The sequence below is a fragment of the Cynoglossus semilaevis genome, chromosome 5 (genome assembly GCF_000523025.1).
Source record: "Cynoglossus semilaevis isolate Cse_v1.0 chromosome 5, Cse_v1.0, whole genome shotgun sequence".
Taxonomy (NCBI): domain Eukaryota; kingdom Metazoa; phylum Chordata; class Actinopteri; order Pleuronectiformes; family Cynoglossidae; genus Cynoglossus; species Cynoglossus semilaevis.
In genome coordinates, this window is record NC_024311.1 from 3,837,468 (window position 1) to 3,857,145 (window position 19,678).

The 19,678-nt window shown below is 38.4% G+C and overlaps 2 protein-coding genes across 3 annotated transcripts; both read right to left on the reverse strand.

Moving 5' to 3' along the window:
* Window positions 1-1,435: 1,435 nt before the first annotated feature.
* tmem276b (transmembrane protein 276b) lies at window positions 1,436-7,782 on the reverse strand. Its single transcript, XM_008309986.3, has 4 exons — window positions 6,669-7,782; window positions 3,881-3,994; window positions 2,467-2,604; window positions 1,436-2,230 (listed from the first exon to the last, which is right to left on the reverse strand). The coding sequence occupies exons 1-4, from the start codon at window positions 7,063-7,065 to the stop codon at window positions 1,983-1,985; spliced, it is 897 nt and encodes a 298-aa protein (XP_008308208.1). The 5' UTR covers window positions 7,066-7,782; the 3' UTR covers window positions 1,436-1,982.
* A 395-nt stretch (window positions 7,783-8,177) lies between these two features.
* Window positions 8,178-18,992, reverse strand: slc39a13 (solute carrier family 39 member 13). 2 transcript variants are annotated; one of them, XM_008309987.3, is made up of 10 exons: window positions 18,745-18,992; window positions 16,314-16,682; window positions 14,122-14,229; window positions 13,855-13,997; window positions 12,346-12,471; window positions 11,576-11,665; window positions 10,647-10,697; window positions 10,314-10,455; window positions 9,349-9,448; window positions 8,178-9,175 (listed from the first exon to the last, which is right to left on the reverse strand). In XM_008309987.3, the coding sequence occupies exons 2-10, from the start codon at window positions 16,651-16,653 to the stop codon at window positions 9,100-9,102; spliced, it is 1,176 nt and encodes a 391-aa protein (XP_008308209.1). In that variant the 5' UTR covers window positions 16,654-16,682; window positions 18,745-18,992; the 3' UTR covers window positions 8,178-9,099. The 2 variants fall into 2 exon arrangements, with proteins under 2 accessions (XP_008308209.1, XP_008308212.1); XM_008309990.3 differs by having other exon boundaries at window positions 10,329-10,455; window positions 18,745-18,988.
* Between the last annotated feature and the right edge of the window lie 686 nt (window positions 18,993-19,678).

A 19,678-nucleotide genomic window follows, 5' to 3' on the forward strand; every position in this document is an offset into this window, starting at 1 on the left:
AGGGCTGCTTTTAAAAACAACCAAGTGAACAGACTGGTTCCATGTCGTGTACTCTCAGTACACACTGTAACTTCGATCAGCAGCCCTACGATCTGACAACAGACCTCAGATTCCTCCCTTAAAATTGAGACCACGTTTCTAGATGGCACCTTGTAATGCAGCTGAACATTCATAGTTTCAATCACGATTTGTGCTTTTCACCACATATAAATGGAGTTATTATGAGTCACCATTTTTAACCCACCTTAAAATACGTTTACATAAGCTTACGTCCGCGTGACACACTGGTGCTTACATTTTTCTAATTTAAAAAAAGAGAGAATCTTCTATGAGTTCAATTGATTTTAAATCAATTATCACTGTTTTTGTTTTCCATGTTTACACATGTTGTGCCTTTTATATAGATTTGTTTTGATGACATGTACTTGTGCTTTTCTCAGATTTTTTTTTTGATGACATGTACTTGTGCTTTTCTAATGTACTTTTAAAGCAAATTTGAAAGTAAGACAGAGATGCCGTAGCAGAGGATAATTTATCTACTGTTTAATCCTGAATTTTTTTAAATAGATTTTTCTATCTAATTTGATGAACGTTCTACTTTCCGTCTTTTAACCCTTGACTGATGCAAAAATGCAGCGATATAAATGAAGTCCTGTTTTTGTCAATGCATTTCGTTCGTTTGTGCTTCGTTGTTTTGGTGTTTTAAAAGTTTGTTGTGAGCGTAAACAGTAAGAAAAATGTTTACATACAAGTTGTGCTATTTTTCTGAAGTGAAGTAATTTAGGTGGACTTTTTTCCATTATCACAGTAAATCCTTGTGTTTGGATATTACACCAAACAGCTGTATTATAGTATTTAAATTCATCGCTCACCCTTCTGTTTTCTTGTTAAATTCTCGTCAGGTTACAGATCGACTGTCAACGAACAATTTCAACTTTCAGAGCAGTGACGGCAGCATGAAGTCACAGCTCGGCAGTTATTTGACCTCGATGGCACCGAACAACCTCAACCATTTCTTCTCTCCTAACCTTTGACCTTCTGTGTACCTTCTGTAATTGTTTTATTCTAGACAAAAAAAATATATATAAAATAATTATTGAAAATCTACTTTACACAAACCACCTGGATTTACAGAATGTAGAGATTGGTTTGACTCCTTTTTTTTTTAGAATAATTCAATGTTTTTTCATTCATTGATTTGTTTGTTTTTTGTGTGTGTGTTTTTTTTCTTTTTCTATTTTGTTCGGAGTTGATTTGTTTGTTTTTTGTGTGTGTTTTTTTTTTTCTTTTTCTATTTTGTTCGGACCACACTTTAGGATCTGTTTTGTGCTCAGCAGGTGCTTATTCTGACCCCTGCAGCTCATGCTTGACATTCATATGTGTGTCACATGACAGATAGGTGATTGGCAGGAAATGCCTCCTTTTTTCTTTTTTCTTTTTTTTAAATACAAACAACAACACAGCACGTCACTAAACTGAAAGAGGAATACTGACGGTAGCCTGATGTTTGTGGGAATGTTCCTTTTGTAGGATTTCTCTTCAGTAAGTGGGCTGATATGTTTGTGTGTTTGGGTCTATGTGCTTGTGTGTTTTTGTGTGCGCGTGTGTGTGTGTGTAAATTGTGTGTGTGGCTATTATCATTTAATACAGCACCATTTAATGACCAAATCCCTTCATCGAGACATTGAAACAGTCTCCTTCAGATCACCACAGAGTCAGCGTGTCAAAAGTCTGGAACCGTGTAGATGTCACTCCTGCTGTGCTGTTCCTTTGTCGGCCTCTGGAGGTTGTTCGAACTGGAGTGTGATGTCTGTCATTCCTGTTTTTTTTTTTTTTTTTCTCCGCCTGTCACGAAGCAGGCACATTGAAAAGACTGATGGTGATGTTGATGGTGGTGTGACACGGTGATCAAACACTGTTTCATCAGAGTTGCACATCAAAACTAGAAGGGAATGGGTTTCTGTGTCGGCCGGTCAGTCCTGTCACACCGTTCCATTCTCCTGCCGCGGTTTGTGGGTTGTCGTGCGCACGGGAGTGCTCAGCGATGGAGCCAGGGTGCAGAGGAAGCCAGCCAGCAGTGTGAGTCCCAGTCCCCCCCAGGCACAAAACATGGACCAGCCATAGCCATGGCTAATGTCCTCGGGGAGGCCGTACATGTAGCGGGGGTAGCGGGACAACTCAAAGTTAATTCCTGCTACACATGTGCAGAGGGAGATGATGCAGCACGTCCCTGTGTGGAAGACAAACAACAGCAGCTGTGATTTACCAAAGTTTAGCTTCGGTGGCTAAACCCCCGACATGTACTGTGAATCACACTGAAGGACAGGGATCACATTACTGGAAAACATTGATCTTGACTGTCATCATGTTAACCCACATGTCAACGAATAACAATAGACATTGGACTGAATTGGATTGTGTCTATAGGATTGCATGTGGACATGGACATATGTGATCTCACAGTACCTCCCATGAGAAAGAGTAGCCCAGCTACATATTGCATGAGGTCATGCTGCTGGCAGCAGCCCAACACTCCAACGATCCAGCCAAAGAGAATGATGGAGACAGCCATGCCCACGAAGCCTGCCGTCATCCTTCTTAAATCTGCGAACATGTAAATAACGACATCGCCAACAGGTATGAAAGATCGAGCAACTTCACTAAGGTGAAAACCTAAGGAAAAAAAAGTCTGTTTTACAGCTCGACTGATTTGGTTGAAAATTGAACACATTTATGGCAGGAATGAAGCTGAAATGAACAAAAATAAAAAAGGTGTTGGTTGGTTCAAGTAAATTCAAGTTGGTAAAAAGTAAAAAATATAACATTCACATACATTTGAGGAAAAAACATAGGGGCATATTTGAAGTGATTTATAATGTTTCAAGGGGTGTACAGCTCTACAGAAAACCAGTGCTCTTGTGTTTTCTTGTGTCTCTGTGTTTTCCTCCTAAAACAAAACAACTCTTTATTATTATTATTATTATTATTATTATTATTATTATTATTATTATCAAAATGGTTAGGTTTGTATTTCAGAAACCTAATATTCATTTGTGTTTACCCTAAGGGCACGTTGTACAGCCAGCTTTCCCTTTTCCTTGAATAAAAACTGTTTGCTCTTAAAATGTCCTATTTATTTTAACATTTACTGCCATCATAAAACCCTGTTTGTAAACGCAGAGGTGTCAGGAAAGGAGACACTACAGTCCTGGTCTTGAAAAAATGTGTATTGTGATTTTTAAAAAGTAGCAAAGACATTATTAGATGTAGTAAATGTCCTGGGTTCACATCCCGGCTGTTTGTCAGACTATGGACATAAAGGACGGATACTTTTAAAATCAGCGATCTCCGTTGTTGGAAAGAAAGTGTAAGATGATATGCTAATGATTTTTGCAAAAGAAAACGTATTCATATTTCAGTATGCTAACAGCTACACCTTCAGTATGCTACTGCGCATCATACGACACCACCCAGGTTAGCCAATCACAGTGGAAAGGAAGAGAAGGAAGCACTAGTTCAACAACTTCTTCAAAGTTACAGGTTGTAGAACCAGGTGAAGGTCGGTGCAGCAGCTACCAATAGAAATATTTTGTTTTCCTTCTCGTTTGAGATGAATTGTTTTTAGAATTAATTAAATGCTCCTGTAAATGAAAAAAAAAACAGCTTCATAATTTGAATATTTATTAACAAGCTTTGACAATTTATTGATGATTTTGACCTTTTGGCCTTTTTGCATTGCATTGTACTAATGTACTTTGATACCATGCCATACCAAACCATGAAATGTGTGAACCATGACACCCTCATATATTAATATACAATTGAAAATGCAAATATATAATTATACACAACACAAAGAAAGACAAAGTTTCGGACTTACGAAGTGCATGCCACTCATCCTGTCGTATGGTCTTTGTGATGTTGATAGGTAAATTCCGCGGTAGGATGGACGAAGAGTAGTGGTATTTGACAGGAGTACACCTTTGAATTATTCCTAGAGAATAAGACAAGGATGGGAATACTTTTTACTGCTGCAAAAATACACTTCAGACAAGAAAGGTGTTCTGAAAACAAGGTGGAAACATAATTGTTAAGCCTTTCTCTCACAGGCCGGATTATGAACTAATATACATGTGGTGGCAAATGTGACTTTATTTAACACCCTCACTGAAATCTAATGAACTGCGATGGCTTTATTAACCTCCTGTTCTCAGCTACTCCCACATGGTTATTAAGAAGGATTAGAAAACAATGTCGACCCAGAGAGTGGTGAAACCTCAATCTTCTCATTTAAAAATGTCTTCACGTCAACCAATGGGTTTAAACTTTGAAGTTCTGGGGAATTATAGAAACCGCAGTAACAGAGGTTGTTAATATGAGAACTCCATGGGTTGGCAGCAGAACAATTCCTGATCTCATTCTGCACATCACAGATCATAGAGCATGTGATCGACTAGTCTGCCTGGAGTCCAGGTCGCCTGTCGGATACTGTACATCATGAAAGAACTAGTGATGTAAAGATACAACCAACTCACGATACAATATGACTCATGATTTTTTTGATCACCATTACAATTTTCCCACATTTAATTTGAAACAAAATGAGCTCCAGACAAAATAAGGACAAAATAGAATGGTCCTTTATTTGTAAGAACTGCGCAAAAATACCATTACCAACTGAAACGGTCTTGTGTACATTATTAACTGAAATTGTTAAATAACAGAATCCAAAAAAAACCCTGAGTATTTCTTTACAGAAACACTGCACATCAACATGTATCTCCTCCTATTGGAAGTAAAACTGGTCTGGTCTTATTAACCTCGCTAAATATATATTATATTATATTAACATAACAACAAATAATACATAAAATATTAACTGGAAAGATTTTTTTTTTTTTTTTTATAGATTCGCTCGTCACAACTGTCTAAGGAAGAAGTTCGTCCCATGTTCTGTTTGAACACCTGAATGTCACATAGGCTAAGTAGGAAGGGTTTAAAAGCAGGTCACAAAGAATGGCTTTAGGCGTATACCGCCACCTACTGTCCTAGAGTGTGTAGTCTCTTGGTATGACCAGTGACTTTTTGAGCCTACTCCTTACGCCTTCATTTTTTATTTCAACCAATGCGAATTGTCAGACATTTGTATTGATTTTTAACTCCACATATATTTTTAGTCTCTCTAATCTTTATTGTTTTCCTTAAGCCCTTCCAAATGCTGTCCTCGTGGTTCATCAGAGTGTCTTCTCCATACCTCGTGTCCTTGCCTCTTCTACTGTTACTGAAAATCAACTGTCCTCGTGGTCTTACTATGCCCAGAACTCATCTTTGAGGTTTTGCAGGATCATTTACAACATCCTTTGTGCAATACATCCACTATCTGATTCACGGGTGACAATAAGGTCTACTATTTCATCCGTAGGCCCGGTCTGTATGAGGTTGATGAAGATTGTTCTGTATTTCTATTTCATAGTGAAATGGTAACATCTTTGACGATAACTGCACTAGTATTCATTTCAATAGCAGTTTGAAAGTTTGGGGGGTTGGGGGGGGTTGGCAATGCTGTACAAAATTAAGTACTTAATTAAGTAATGAATATTCCCACTACCGAGAAGAGATTTTACTAATCTAAGACAAGGATCTCTGGTCCCATATAGGAAACTCCAACGTCTCATATTGATGCCTCTTAATCTGGACCTGCTCCACTTTGATCTAGATATAAAAAGCTGCTACATTTTATGGCACAGATGGATTTGAACAGTTTAAAAATACTTCACTTAAGAAACACATTTTCACACCAGTAAAAGCTACAAATGGGTCACATTTTCATTCTTTCACTGTCACTTAATGCTTAAACAGGGCGGCCATTATATTGATGATAATGTTCCACTAATACCTCTGTGTCTACTTTGATTGCTAATCAGAGATAAAAGTACTGGGGAGACCAGTGACAAAGTGTGTCATCAGCTAGTGTGTGTAGTAGTGTGTTCATCGATTGTATAAAAAATATTTATTTTCCCAAAGCTAATCTGCTTCAAGGATTAATGTCATACAATCTATTAATCTAAAGACGTAGGGTAAGAGCAGGGCTATTCTTCTTCAGAAAGATAAGTGTTATAACAATTCCTCAAAAGATATATATATATATATATATATATAATGCCAAAAAGAACTCTTGGATTTATGGGGTTTTTTTAAGGCAGCTCCTCATCTGAGGAGTTTGTTGGTAAATACTTCTACATAACGACTGGTGAAATATTTCTAATGTCACATCCTTTTTTTTTTAAATCACCTTTGTTTCTCTGGCATTGTTGGTGAGCTTTTCTTGCATTACGTGAAAATGTCCTTTGTGTGACATTATCCCGTTAGGTATGTTATGTCCATGAATGCAAATGGAGCTCATAAAAACAGAAACGAGAAGCTGCCTGTGCCAGAAATGCAGTCAGCACCATGGACAGCGAAGTACACCATTGAAACACGGCAATTAGACTTTCTTCATTAACAACAACGGTGATATCAACGTATATTAACGGAAAATTGTTGGGGGGAAAAAGAGAGAGAGAGAGTGAGGGAGAGAAAATGGGCCCGTGTTTAAGTCAAAGCCCAGGTGAGAGAATCGCGGCCTGTGGAGCAGACAGAGAGACAGACACCGAAGCTTCATTGTTTACCTTTGTAAATCAGGTCCTCCGTCTCCAGGTCGAATCCTTCCCGGTGACACTTCCTCCACAGGCCGGAGATGGTGGAGTTAAACTGCCGACTGCAGTGAGACTCCATGGCAGATGCTGCGGCCACGAAATGTCTCTTCCCCCTAATGAGAATGCCAGCATCTGGGCCGATACCTTTTCTCTCCAGGCTCTTCGGAGGCATCTGGAGGGGGAGGTTAGGGTTCGAAATGTAGATGTAACCCGGGTCGGTCCTCTTGTTCACATAGTTCTTACACCTTTCCCGGTGCCTCCTCGCATCGGTTTCGTACCAATAGTCGGTGCAGATCGCCATGGCGAGAAGCGCCAGTGCACACATCGCCAAGAAGAGCCCAGCACTGGTTAACATTTTCATAGCGGCCATCTTCCCCTCACGATGGAGAGCCCAAACAGACGCCAGAAGGTTCCTCCGTGGCCGTGGTGGTGGAACCGCGTGAAATAAATCACGACGGCGATCAGAGCCGGGCGCAGTCCTGCGCTGGGAGCATAACGATGAAAGGCCAGCGTTGTCTGGTCTGGATGATGTACCCTATTGTTGTGGTGCCCGGTGGATGCAATGTTGATCTCACCATCTGTTATGGTACAGGAGGAGAGAGAGGATGGATGGCGACCAAGACTGAGAGCGGGAGGATGGGGAGGGGGAGGAGGAGGAGGAGGAGGAGGCAGTGATGTAGCTGCTCTCTCTTCTCCAGGATGCTGCGGGATAGAGAGCAGACTGGAATGTGCTCTGTCGTCATTTCTAATGCTTGAATGAGCACATTTGGAATGAGGTAAACCTGAAAAAACACCGACGCAGTTGGCAAGGAACAGATACGCAACACGACACTGAAGTCAGATTTGTCACATTTACAGCTATAAAAACACAAGAGTTACTAGAACATTTATTTACTTTAGCCTTGACCTTACTTGGTGTTAGCTCAATAAATTTGAAATGTAATTTCTCAAGATCTTTGTTGGGACAATGGGGTCAGATGGGGCTAGGAAATCCCCTATTGTTCAGAATGGGAAATGACAAAAACAAGTTTGAGAACCACTCACATACTCAACTATGGAAGCCTAAAAATATTTGATTAAATATAGGGTTATGTATAAGGATCGTTTTAGGTTGTTTTTTAAACCATCCAGTGAAAATATTCTATGTAAAATTAACCACTGAGAAATGTACATAGCATTTCTCAGTGGTTAATTTTACATATTTGCAAATGTGGCCCAATAAATAAATAAATAAACAGAGTAGAAATGCAAATGTTTTATATATTGTGTACAAAAGAATGACGGCATTTACAACATTGTAACATAGTCCAAGACCTGGATAAAGGTCATGGAAACATGCAAGATGTTTTGGCTCCCATTCAGGAGCTCAGGCGCTCGGCCACACTAAACAATTGCAGCATAATCAATACTGCCCTTGTCTGTTTGAACATGACATTTCAGACCATTTTCACTATTAAAACACACACTAACAGTGGGTCAGGGTTTTTTTTTTTTGCATAGTGAGGTCAATTTTAAACCCATGGGGCCATCAGCACCTTTTACACTGGTCTACAAAAAAGTGCAGATGTATCCTTATTTCTATGTAGCATTACACAGACTTTAGGTATACATTACTGAAATATTTATTTAGGTTTAATATAAAAGGACCACTCAAAATATGATAGAGAAATTTATTTTTTACTTTTTTAGGAGTGAAAATTTTCAACAAGAGTTGAGTCAACAACACATAGACAATGTTCCGCATGACAGGAGGCCATAAACACCTGTGCCTTAGAAAGAAAACACAAGTCAAGTTGATTATTTGGTTCCGGTAATGGTTTCAAACTGAAAGTAAATTCAGTCAAAGCTCAAATGTAACAAGGTGCAGACTGAGCTGTGATGAAGATACATTGAAAAAAAACACTTTGGTGTATTTAGTGTCCACTTAGGCTGCCAGCCTGTTTTGGCTTCTTGGCACTTGTTTAGCGCGACATGGTTCCATTGTGTGACGGTTGTGGAAAAAAAATCTTTGTTGCTCGTTTCTCTCTTTTAATAAATATAAAGCAGCTATATTAGAAACAGTAAACTCTTGTTTGAACACTTAAAAAAAATTTATGTTCAATTATTAATTTAGAAAAGGAGCACAAGAAGGAGGTTGTCCACGTTTACATAGCAAGAGTATCATGTGGAAACAACATGATTGTCAGCCGTAAAAAAACTATTTGGTAACAGGGGTCCAAACACATCTTTGAAATTCCCTTAAGTCTGGCACATTCTCACATCCTTTCAGTCATCCATCTATTCTTCTATCTGTAAAGTGCCATTTTTTTAGTCGTACTTATTGTTTAATTGGGTGATGGTGATGATATAGAGGAGTGATGTCAGATATGAGGTGGTGTTGAGTTCTAGTCTTTAGTCTCAGTGTTCAGTCAATAATCACAGAGAGCAGAGCCATGACTGCCACACCACAGATCATTAACAGGATTTGCAGGAGAGTGTGTCTGAAAACAGAAAGTAAGGGAAATGGTTAGATATTTTTAAAGGGATGTTATGGTCCCATTTGTATGTGGGTCTAACCACTCTAAAATACTGTACATCACAACTCAATTCACAAGTAGGAGAGAAATTAATCAAAATAGTGACAAATTTCAGAACAAACAAAAAGCAAGTAAACCTCAATCTGGGCTCCTCTAACAGGTCAGGTACCACGTTAACCAGAGCGATGTAGAGAAATCCTCCAGAAGTGAAGGACAAAATCCAGGCAGTGGCATTTTCTAAAGAGTGGATCATAAAGTTTGACAACAGTAATAAAACAATTGTAGTGTTTTATTTATTATTACTTTAATGGAATTACTTTTTTGCAATGCAAAATGACATCATGTATAGTGGGAAATAATAAAAGCTGTAGACAACCACTGGTTCATAACCAGATGGAAGCTTAGCTTAAAGAATCACTGAACACATCTGCACATACACCTTCTGACCAAGCCCTGCCTTTTTGTCTGTCTTTTGTCTGTTCCTACGGGGCTAATCTACTGTTAGATGGAGATTTTTCCATGTGCACATTCCTAACTAGTGGCTGCGGGATATTTTCTATTATTTCTTTTCTAACTAGAAACCAAAGCAACTAATATTATCATTGACCTTGAAGATCATTTTCCACATAATTTAAAAAATGTTTGGCTTGGTGTGAAGCTCCACTATTAATTACAGAACATGTATTCATTTTATTTGGACTTTACAATAATGACTAACACCCTAGGACACAGAGAGTGTTTTGGAACCTCCACCACTGATGATAAATGAGGTCTCCTGTTTGGAAAGGGCAGGTTTCTCCTTCTGACCTTGACTGACTGATTGGCCTGTGATTTAAATTCTACATGTATACAGAAAAGGTAGATCCTAAATATGATTCTGCTAGGCAACTGCGAGACTTAGCATGCTGACATTTTTACTTGGAGTAAACAGGATGGACCGAAGCAGAGGCGAGCAGATGAAAACATTGAGGCAAATCCCAGCTGTTAACTGTCAAGGGCAGGGTACACCCTCTACAGGTCACCAGTCCATCGCTGGGCCACATATAGAGACAAACAACCGGTGCATGGTAAAAACAAACCCCAGTCGAAGTGTTTTACTGACCAGTCAGGTCTGTACCTTTCGGTGACTGCATACACAGAGCAAAGCAAGTTCCCAGGACTCCAACCAAAGCTGTAAGCAGCTGCATGCGAGCAGCGCTCCATCGATCGAAACCTGCCCTCAGTAGGATGGCAAAGTCACCCACCTGCAGAACAGAGACAGCGCTTACTACACAAAAACAGTCACACAAGTGGCACGGTTAATGTGCATCCACAGCATGTATTAAATGTGCACATTATATTGTGAGAAATGGAAAAAAATTCATGCTCTGTGCTCCAACTTTTGCCATGGTTTATCTTGTATTTACTTTAAATAAAGAAGATCTTTAACTCTTACCTCATGTGGAATTTCGTGGAGCAGGATAGCAAAGGTAGTGAGAAAACCAACCTGTAAGAAAAGCCTAATTATTTTTTTTTAAACAAGTTGATGCTGCTGTATAGAATAATTAATGAATCAGTAGAAAAAGACTTAAGAGATAAGAGATTACATGTCTTCTTACAAACAAATTTAATGTACAACAGCTCAGATACACTGTGACTTTAAATGCTTGATTAATACAAATATTAAATTACAGTATAAATCGTAATTTATTAGATGTAGGTTATTGTTTAATTTATTCTGGTCATCAACAAAAACGACAACCAATGACAAAACATGTTTACGTTAGAAAAATCTATTTAACTTCCTCTCGGGCTCGTCGACCCAGAGTCCATGCTGCTCGCCTTATGTCTCTCCAGCTGGACTCTTTATTCCCACAGCTACAAATACATGCAGTGAACTGCTGAGGCAACAAAAACTCACCGTCATCTCTGCAAAATAAAAATGTGATTTTTAATGAAATGAAAGCACATTTCTAGAAGGTAAAAAATCGCTGTAATTGATGTTGTCAACATTGACCAAGTTGCAGTTCTTTAATTCTTAGAGAAAAGCACCGATAGAACAAGGTCCAGCTCTGCCAAAAAGACTTCAGACACTGCCAAGCATTGTACTCATAAGGATCGGTGTCGTTTGTCCAAATTCCCCAGATGTATTTTTGTCCTTGGCTTATCATTAATCATTAATAAATATTGCACTCCTCTTGTAAGGCTTCACATTCCGTGTTTATAGGACCTATGACTACAAGCCTGAGTGATGTGATAAAAAGAAAAATATATAAATGAATAAAATAACACACAACTAAACCAGTTGTTTGCTATGATTATGTTAAGTATTTTATAAGACGTATTGTTTTGGAAAGGATGACACGTGTTACCAGCAGTTCTTACCTTTTTGCTCACCAGAAAACCTCCTGCTACTGCCAGTCCATGCATGAAGTTGTCAATACAGTTGGCCAGTAGGTTGAGGTATCCACTTGTCTGACGGTTTACAGAAATAAAGCATGAGTCACACAAAGTTCAGTTAATCTGTTATGATAGATTTTGATGAGCAAATCCAAATGAGATACACTATAAAGATAAAAAAAACACTTTTTATCTGTGATTAAGGTAGTGTTTCTTAAACAAATAATATGTAATATACTATTTATATATATGTTTATCTTTGCTTAGAACTCAAGACATCCAGAAACAGGAGTTGTTGTAACTGATGGGGTCACTGAAGGTTGTGTATAAAACAAATTTCGAACCAATATTAAGTTACCTCTAGTGGGACATTAACAGTCCAGTTTTTGACCCTATGCCCAGAGCAAGACAACAGGCCAACAGATGCTGATGATTTACCACAAATTTTTTCAACACTTTCATTGCTGTGTCAAGTGTCGACCACCTGTCACCTAAAACAACACAGTACTGGCGGCAGACCTCTGCTGTTATGAGCAGGTGGAAAAACATTGGGTAGACTGGCATTTAAGGTCTGGTTTTACTGAGAAGTACTGATGTTTCACAACAAACAACAGTAATGGTTTACATGTTAGGAACTATGTTGGAGCTGCTGCTCTATATAAATAGAGTGGTGTTTTTTAACATAGACGGTTAATTTCAAGCACACTGCTTTAGTCACAGTTACTTTTAACAAATATTGTCGTTGTCTGTGTTACCTTAATTTTTGCTGCTCCTTTCTGCAGACCGTGTTGCTGCGACTTGGAGTTTTTCCATGAATTGTCCTGATGCCCATTTGTGATTGAACCCAAAGTTTCCTCGTTGGAAACTGAATTAGAGCGACACTGTGGAGAAGGAACAACAAAGCAAGGATTTAATTATATGTTACCCCAGTCCAGGTGAAATCTATTATTAGACATTTTAAGGCTTTGTTAACCCCAGTCCAGGTGAAATCTGGACTATTATTAGACATTTTAAGGCTTTGTTTGAAAGACAATATTTATGGGACACCTAAGTCATATTTGGTCACCGTTTGTAACATGTCATTTAGTAGCAGGTCAACCATATTGAACTGCAAAATAGTGCAATATGATGTTCAGAAAAATTAAATGTCTGTCAAAAAAAATCTGTAATTCTTCCTGTGCTTTATTTTAAACAGATATTTTTTGTCTAAATGTCAGGTCAATATGTTACTATTTATATATAAAGATGGACATATATGAGTTTGCACACAGGTTTGGCTAAGTCGACAGCTTCAACTTTCCGAGAACGGCCAACTTCCCTGTTCTCTATTGGGAAAACACTTATGCTGCTATTTAAACTGATCAAATTAAGCGAGGGGAAAATTGCCTGCTGTCTTCCTGCCACAGCAAAGAAAACGTTTGCTGCACGTCTACGGCTGAGGCAAACATCAGCTAATAAAGTGTGATGAATTTCCAGGGCTATCAATTTTCTCTCCCAGTTTTTCAACATAGAGCTAAATTGTCCTGGCCAAGAAAAGACTTATTTCTGTGAAGTGGGAAATTGAAAATGCATCCATTATATTTAACTGGGATGGAAATTCTCCACACCTGCATGGAGAAAAAAAAAACTATTCATACTCAAATTATAAGAAGTTCAACTTCAGCTGCCACATTGAATTCCCTGAATTTTGTTTGAAAAGAAAAAGGCTACCTAATTCACGTCAATAACATTTTCTTAAATACAGTATTATGCAATCTTTGTGTGAGCTAAGTGCTCTCATGTGGAAACTAAAATGGAAAAAGCAGCTGTGATCTCTACCACTAGAAATAGACACTAGAAAAGGAGCTGAGCTTTCTATTTAAACGATTCTTCATTTACCAACAATGAAATGGGAATTAAGGACTCGTGGTCAGATGTTTGCTGTTTCAATAATACACTGCTGTAAAAATCAGTTTAACATTTGAGCCACATTTCTTTGTTTTACTGTTGTTTACTTTTTGGTTTAGTCCAGTGATTCTTAACCTTGTTGGAGGTACTGAACCCCACCAGTTTCATATGCACATTCACCGAACCCTTCTTTATTCAAAAAATAATATGATTTTTTTCAAATTCAAGACATAGGTATATGGTTATATGAGTCAGGTGTGTGTCTTGTCCTCTGCCTAACCCCTGAGACTGACTCACCGAACCCCTGGGGTTCGATTGAACCCAGGTTAAGAACCACTAGTTTAATATGATGATGCATAAACAAATGTTTTACTTACAGGAGTGTTAAAATTCAGATCTGAATTTGGAGTTGGATCCTCTTGAACGTCTTGGTCAGGAAACATCTTCTCCAGGAGCAGGAAGGCAAACAGGCCAACTATTACCCACAGGCCCTGGGTCATGTAGTGGTTTAGTTTACTCGCTGAGGGATTAAAAGAATGATTGGAATGTAAGAATGAAAAAAAACTCTCCAGCACAGTCTTATGATGATAACAGGTAAATATAATTATTAAATGAGGCGAGGGCACTGGCTGAAAGAGACTGACCTGAAGATCCAGAGAGAGCCCACGCCTCTGGGAGCAGGTGAAGAAACACATCACCGAGGAGACCACCAATGGCAAAGCTTAAGAGCTGCTTTAGTTTCTGGGAGCCAGCTGCAAGACACCATATACATATTATATATATATATATACATATATATATATATATGTTTCTATTTTTCATGGCATTTTGTGCGTAATAAAAGAAACATAACTTTGCAACTCCAAAGATAAAATTAGTATAAATTTAGAATCATTTAAAAATAAACAGGGCACCATTAACTCTGTGTCCATCTTGGCAGACAAATATATATAGTGGTTACTCATGTATTCCACAGTTTCTTTCCCAAGGAAGTTTCCTTGGTAATTATTCACCTCCAGTTTGGATGGTGTTTTAAAACCAGGGACTTAAAATAAATGGAAGTACCATGTTGCTGTGGGTGCGGCCCTTGAGGAGACCACAGGCCTCAGGCCGAAGTGGTAGTTCAGCCTCAGTAGGTAAGTGTGAAGAGATCAGTAAGCTTATGTAACAGTTTTTTTTTTGCATCTTTTTATTGTGTCCTCTGTTTGTTTTCCCCAACAACCTCTTTGTTTGGGCATACACAAAAGAAACATGCTGTAAAATTATACTGAGGTTAAAGTGGAGCACAGTGTGTACAACGCCGCAGTGAAATGGTGAATAAATTTGCCTCCGAGTCTCACACACTCAATTCCATCAGTTCGGGTTTAGGTTAAAAACCTTTTTCCTGGTTAATCAGTGCATTTTGTTACACCAACAAAACAGAATTTTAGCAACAAAAACCTATGATTAAATGTCTTACTACTTTAATACTAAGTGCATAATCATAAAATTAATGAACTTAAATCTGTTATGTATTTCTTTCCCATGTACAGGGGTCATCAGCTTATGGCATCCTTGACCTATGTCTTTTCGTGGTTATGTTGCCATCTCCTATTAATTTACTAAGGATGTCGTGTTCCATCATTCTGGTGAACGGCCTTGAATCTAATTTTGCATGGGAACTAGTGGGTGAAAGGAGTGGACAAATACTGTAAGTCATCAGGCCGCACTATCTGTGGAAAACAGCTTTGTTTACATTCTCCTGTTATACGCCATACACTGGATTGTGCTGCTTTATCTTTTCTCCATTTGTGGTGACTTTTTGCCCTTTATTATGGCTCCTAGGCATAAGTCAGACACTTCCAATGTTAAGTGCTGGATTATAATGTTACAGCTGTGTTAGCATAAGTAAGTGACATAGGTACTTATTGACCCCCTGTACATATAAATAATAAATTAAAATCATTTAATATAAAATAAGAGTCCGATGTAACCCCGTTTCTAACGCACATTAGAAGATTTCCCCCAATTTTGCAAATAAGAGTCCGATGTAACCCCGTTTCTCAGAAACCAGACCTCTATGTGCAGCTCATTTAACATAACATAAAACTACAGAGTAACACAACATGAAATTCATGCCAATTAAGTCCTGACTCCCTTCTGAGTTTCTTGTTAATATAGGAAATAGGGTCATTTGGAATTGAGTGTAGTATAACTTGAAACTGCTGCGTTTTATGTGCAGTTCAGTAATATACTACTCATAGAATGTTTGACTTTGAAGGCTGAACAGGAAGTTTGATTTAAAGGATGCTTGGGAAAACTTGTGTCACTTTTTGCTTCTCCAAATGTATTTATATACAAGCACAGAGAAGAGAAAAGCAACAGGAAAAATGGTTCATCCTGTGTATAATTATGAATGCAGAGGTTGAAATCAATCTTCATGCACATATTGTGTGCTCTCCTCATTACCAGAATCTTTTACTTAAATACATTCTTAATTGCAACAGTGTTTCCCATTAATTTCTGTGAATGTGGCAGCCTGCCACAGTCTACGTCATTTAACCAAAAAAACAATAACAAAAGTTTTTCTCTAATTTCTTTAATTTCTAATCTCTGTCTTTCAGCCCATTCCACAGCTGTCTCACTTGTGGGGAGTGTGACTGAGTACAGCTCGCCACAGTCTCCTAAAGTCCTGTGGGAAACACTGTTGCAACATTTCTTTATCTACTTTCAAACAGCAGCCCCTGTTCCTGATGCTTTAGGACCTGGTGTACCAACCAGACACCAAACCGATACCCCAGATGCTTCTTTGTTCCAGAGCACCTGTGATGTTTATCTTCACCATACCATTCCTTACCTTGTGTTTTGAGGGCTACTCCAGCATCAGTAGGGATGACGAGCAGTGGAAAAATCCCACTGAGGCCAACAGCAACAGAGCCAACCACCGAAAGGAGCCAGACATGGGCATGTTCGCTGGCTAGGAAGTCAGCAACAGCTTGGAGACCTGGGAGGATATCTGTAAAGCTGGGACCTTGTCCTGCAGCTGTGTCCGTTGCCTGACTCATAGCTGTTTGTGCCATCTTCTGTCTACTTAATGCTCCTCTAGAGGTCAGCAGCAGCAGAGTAGCAGGGATGAACAGAGCACCAAGAGCCCAGCTGAAGCCCAGCCTACAATTTCCAGCTTTTATCTGTCCCATGGTCTAAAGAGCACTTGTAACCAGTGATGCTGCAGGAGAAGAGAAGAGCACTTCAATCAGCTGGGTCTCAAACATGGTTTTTAACAATGCCGCACATGCTGATTAACATTAGAAAAGGACCGACAACTGCGCAGCCTGTTATAAGGTCAACTCAATGTCACAAATCCCACCAATATTAAAAGCTCCTCACATTGAAATGTTTAGAAATAGAAAACTATGTGGAATCACTCTACAAAAGACACACACAACAAGTTAGCTTAATGTCAAATGTTACTGCATAACAATGAGTTAGCTTAATGTCAAATGTTACTGCAAAAGAAAAGAGCAGCAAACATTTATTCCATAACCTAGCAGTAGACAATACAGGTATTTCAACAAAAACAAACATTGGTACTTTATATTTTAATTTAAATTGGGCTAACAACTAACATTATTATCAAGCTGTTATTATCACTCTAAAGCATCAATCATGTGTGGGAAATCTTACACATCCTTCAATGATCTCTGACATCAACGCTTATATTTATGTGTGTGACACTTAAAATTAAAATGGTAATGCTCTGTATAGTGGGAAATAGCTTTGTTTTCATATTACCTTTAACTGCTACAGTATATGTTTAAGTTGTGGTTTGATGGATATATTTGAATTGCTACTGTTTATTTACTGGGAATCCTACAGCACAGTAAGAAACTAACATATTTGTTTAAAGCAGGAGTTTTCAATGTAAGCCTCCACTGGGGGTGCTAGACCATGGTGAACTAAGAAAACCACTGGTTTTTATTATAATGTATACAGTCATTGCCACATACGAGAGAAAAATTCATTAAATGTCAAGTGTTTGGAGGCCTTTACAAAGTTTTTGAACAGCGGTAATAAGAATTTATTCATCCATACTCATGCCTTTAACAGTAAATGCACAGTTTATAAACGTCATAAAATGGTGGTGTGTAGGAAATCTTACACATCCTTCAATGATCTGAATAACCAACAAAAGATTACCATGTTCTTCAATGTTGTCTCTAATCAATAGAAAAACACTCACAAAAATTAAGTCTGTTAAATAAGCACTGTATTGTTCAACAAAGAGCATGTACAGCCGTGGGAAACGCACAACAGATCTATGCATATTTACAGATCAGCTTAGATCCTGAATCAAGTAGGCCCAAAAAAGATGGCTGTGGGCACAAGGAGACAGAAAGTATGACAACAAATGGACAACATTACTGAAGCAAAAGTGTGGAATGGACTCCTGCGACTGAGCAGCAAAAGTGACAATTAAAGACGCTGAGAAATGACCAGGGTGGACAGGATCAAAATAATCAGATCAGAGGGACAACTACAGCTAGAGAGTAGTAAGAAAAACTAAAGAGATATGTGGAGATGACTGTAACAGGTGCTAAGCCTTTTCTTCAAGATGCCTGTATTTTATATAGAATAATATATAGAGAAAACAAATTTTAGGTGATGCTAAAAAAAAAAAACAGAATAAATAAGAGAACCACAGAGAAATCCCATCACTATGTCAGTGAAGACAAGATGACTGATGTTGCAGTAATGGGAGAGGGAAAGTGGAAAGCCAATGACATAGTCTTTCCACCAATTAGGGAAAAACTATCAAAATATCAATAAACCAGTTCACTGCTCTGAAAGGCATTACAGTAAATTGGAATTTTACTGGTGATATACAATGAATTATATAGATGTTCGTTTTAGTTGTTAGATAACGTGACTTTTCTAAAGCGAATAATAAGCTAGGGTGCACTAATACTAGTCACGTTAAGACGGATAAACTCACAAGAAATTAAAAAGGCGCTGTGTTTCTACTTTGAAACAAACACGAAACTGCGTAACGCTTAAACTTACACGTGCTTAAAAACAAATTCCCGAGGCGTAAGTTTCGTGTGCGTGCGTTAGTTAGCAGGCTAACGTTAGCCTGTCACGCTAGCCTGTCACACATACGCAATCAGTGCACATCAAATTTGTGGGGTAGCACTAAAACTCCAGTCAGTCTGGATAAGTTAGTGTAAGTGTGAATAAAAACTTTAAAGTGTGCCAGAAACCGTGGTTTTTGAAAAGCAAAAATTGAATACCTTGTATTTTCGGTAGTCTTTGCACCGGTGTGTCCCTGCCATCCAGGCCGGTTTGGTGGATGCAGCCTGGGATATCCTCTCCCTTTCTTCCTCCCTCCCTCTCCAGCAGCAGCACTCCACAGACCGCTGCTGTTCGTTCCCAAACAGCCACGTATCACGGTCCTGAAGGAAAAAATGTAAACAGCAGAGGCGTGTCTGGGTCCACCCCTGCTCACACTTCAGGAAGTTTCTATCCCAAGGACTTTTTTTTTAATGGAGCCACTCTCTTTAGAACAGGGCCGGTTCTGCACTTTTGGTGCTTCACTGCATTAACTGTTCACTGCATTAAAAAGGACACCATTTTGAAACCATGAAAACAGGACTTAGATATAAAAAACAAATCTACAAATGAGTCAGATATGAACAGTTATATACTGTAAATATAGTGTAAAGTTTTTTTAGTAATTCTCCTAGCTTCATAACTCAGCTTGAAATCATAAAAGAATAATAAAGACTCAAGGTTTGCATGTTTTCCTTTTAACCATAATGTACTGTATACAGTGTCCAACCATGTTTAAGTTTCACAAATGTAGACAAACTAAAAACACACTGTTTTTTAACAACTGTAAAGGTGAGTTTAAATGTCTTAAAAATTAGACATTTTTCTTTCTATTTATATATTATTGCATAACACAATTCGGTTTCATAGATGTGTACTTCCTTGGTTTTACCTAATAGCACCTCCTGTGTGACATCCTGTGTGGGTTGCAGACTCACTGTGAATGTTTCCCTATTGTGGCATGAATAAGGGACTAATATATATATACACTATATTACCAAAAGTATTCACTCACCCATTCAAATGATCAGAATCAAGTGTCCTAATCCCTTGGCCTGGCCACAGGTGTATAAAATCAAGCACTCAGGCATGCAGACTGTGAAACAAGACATTTGT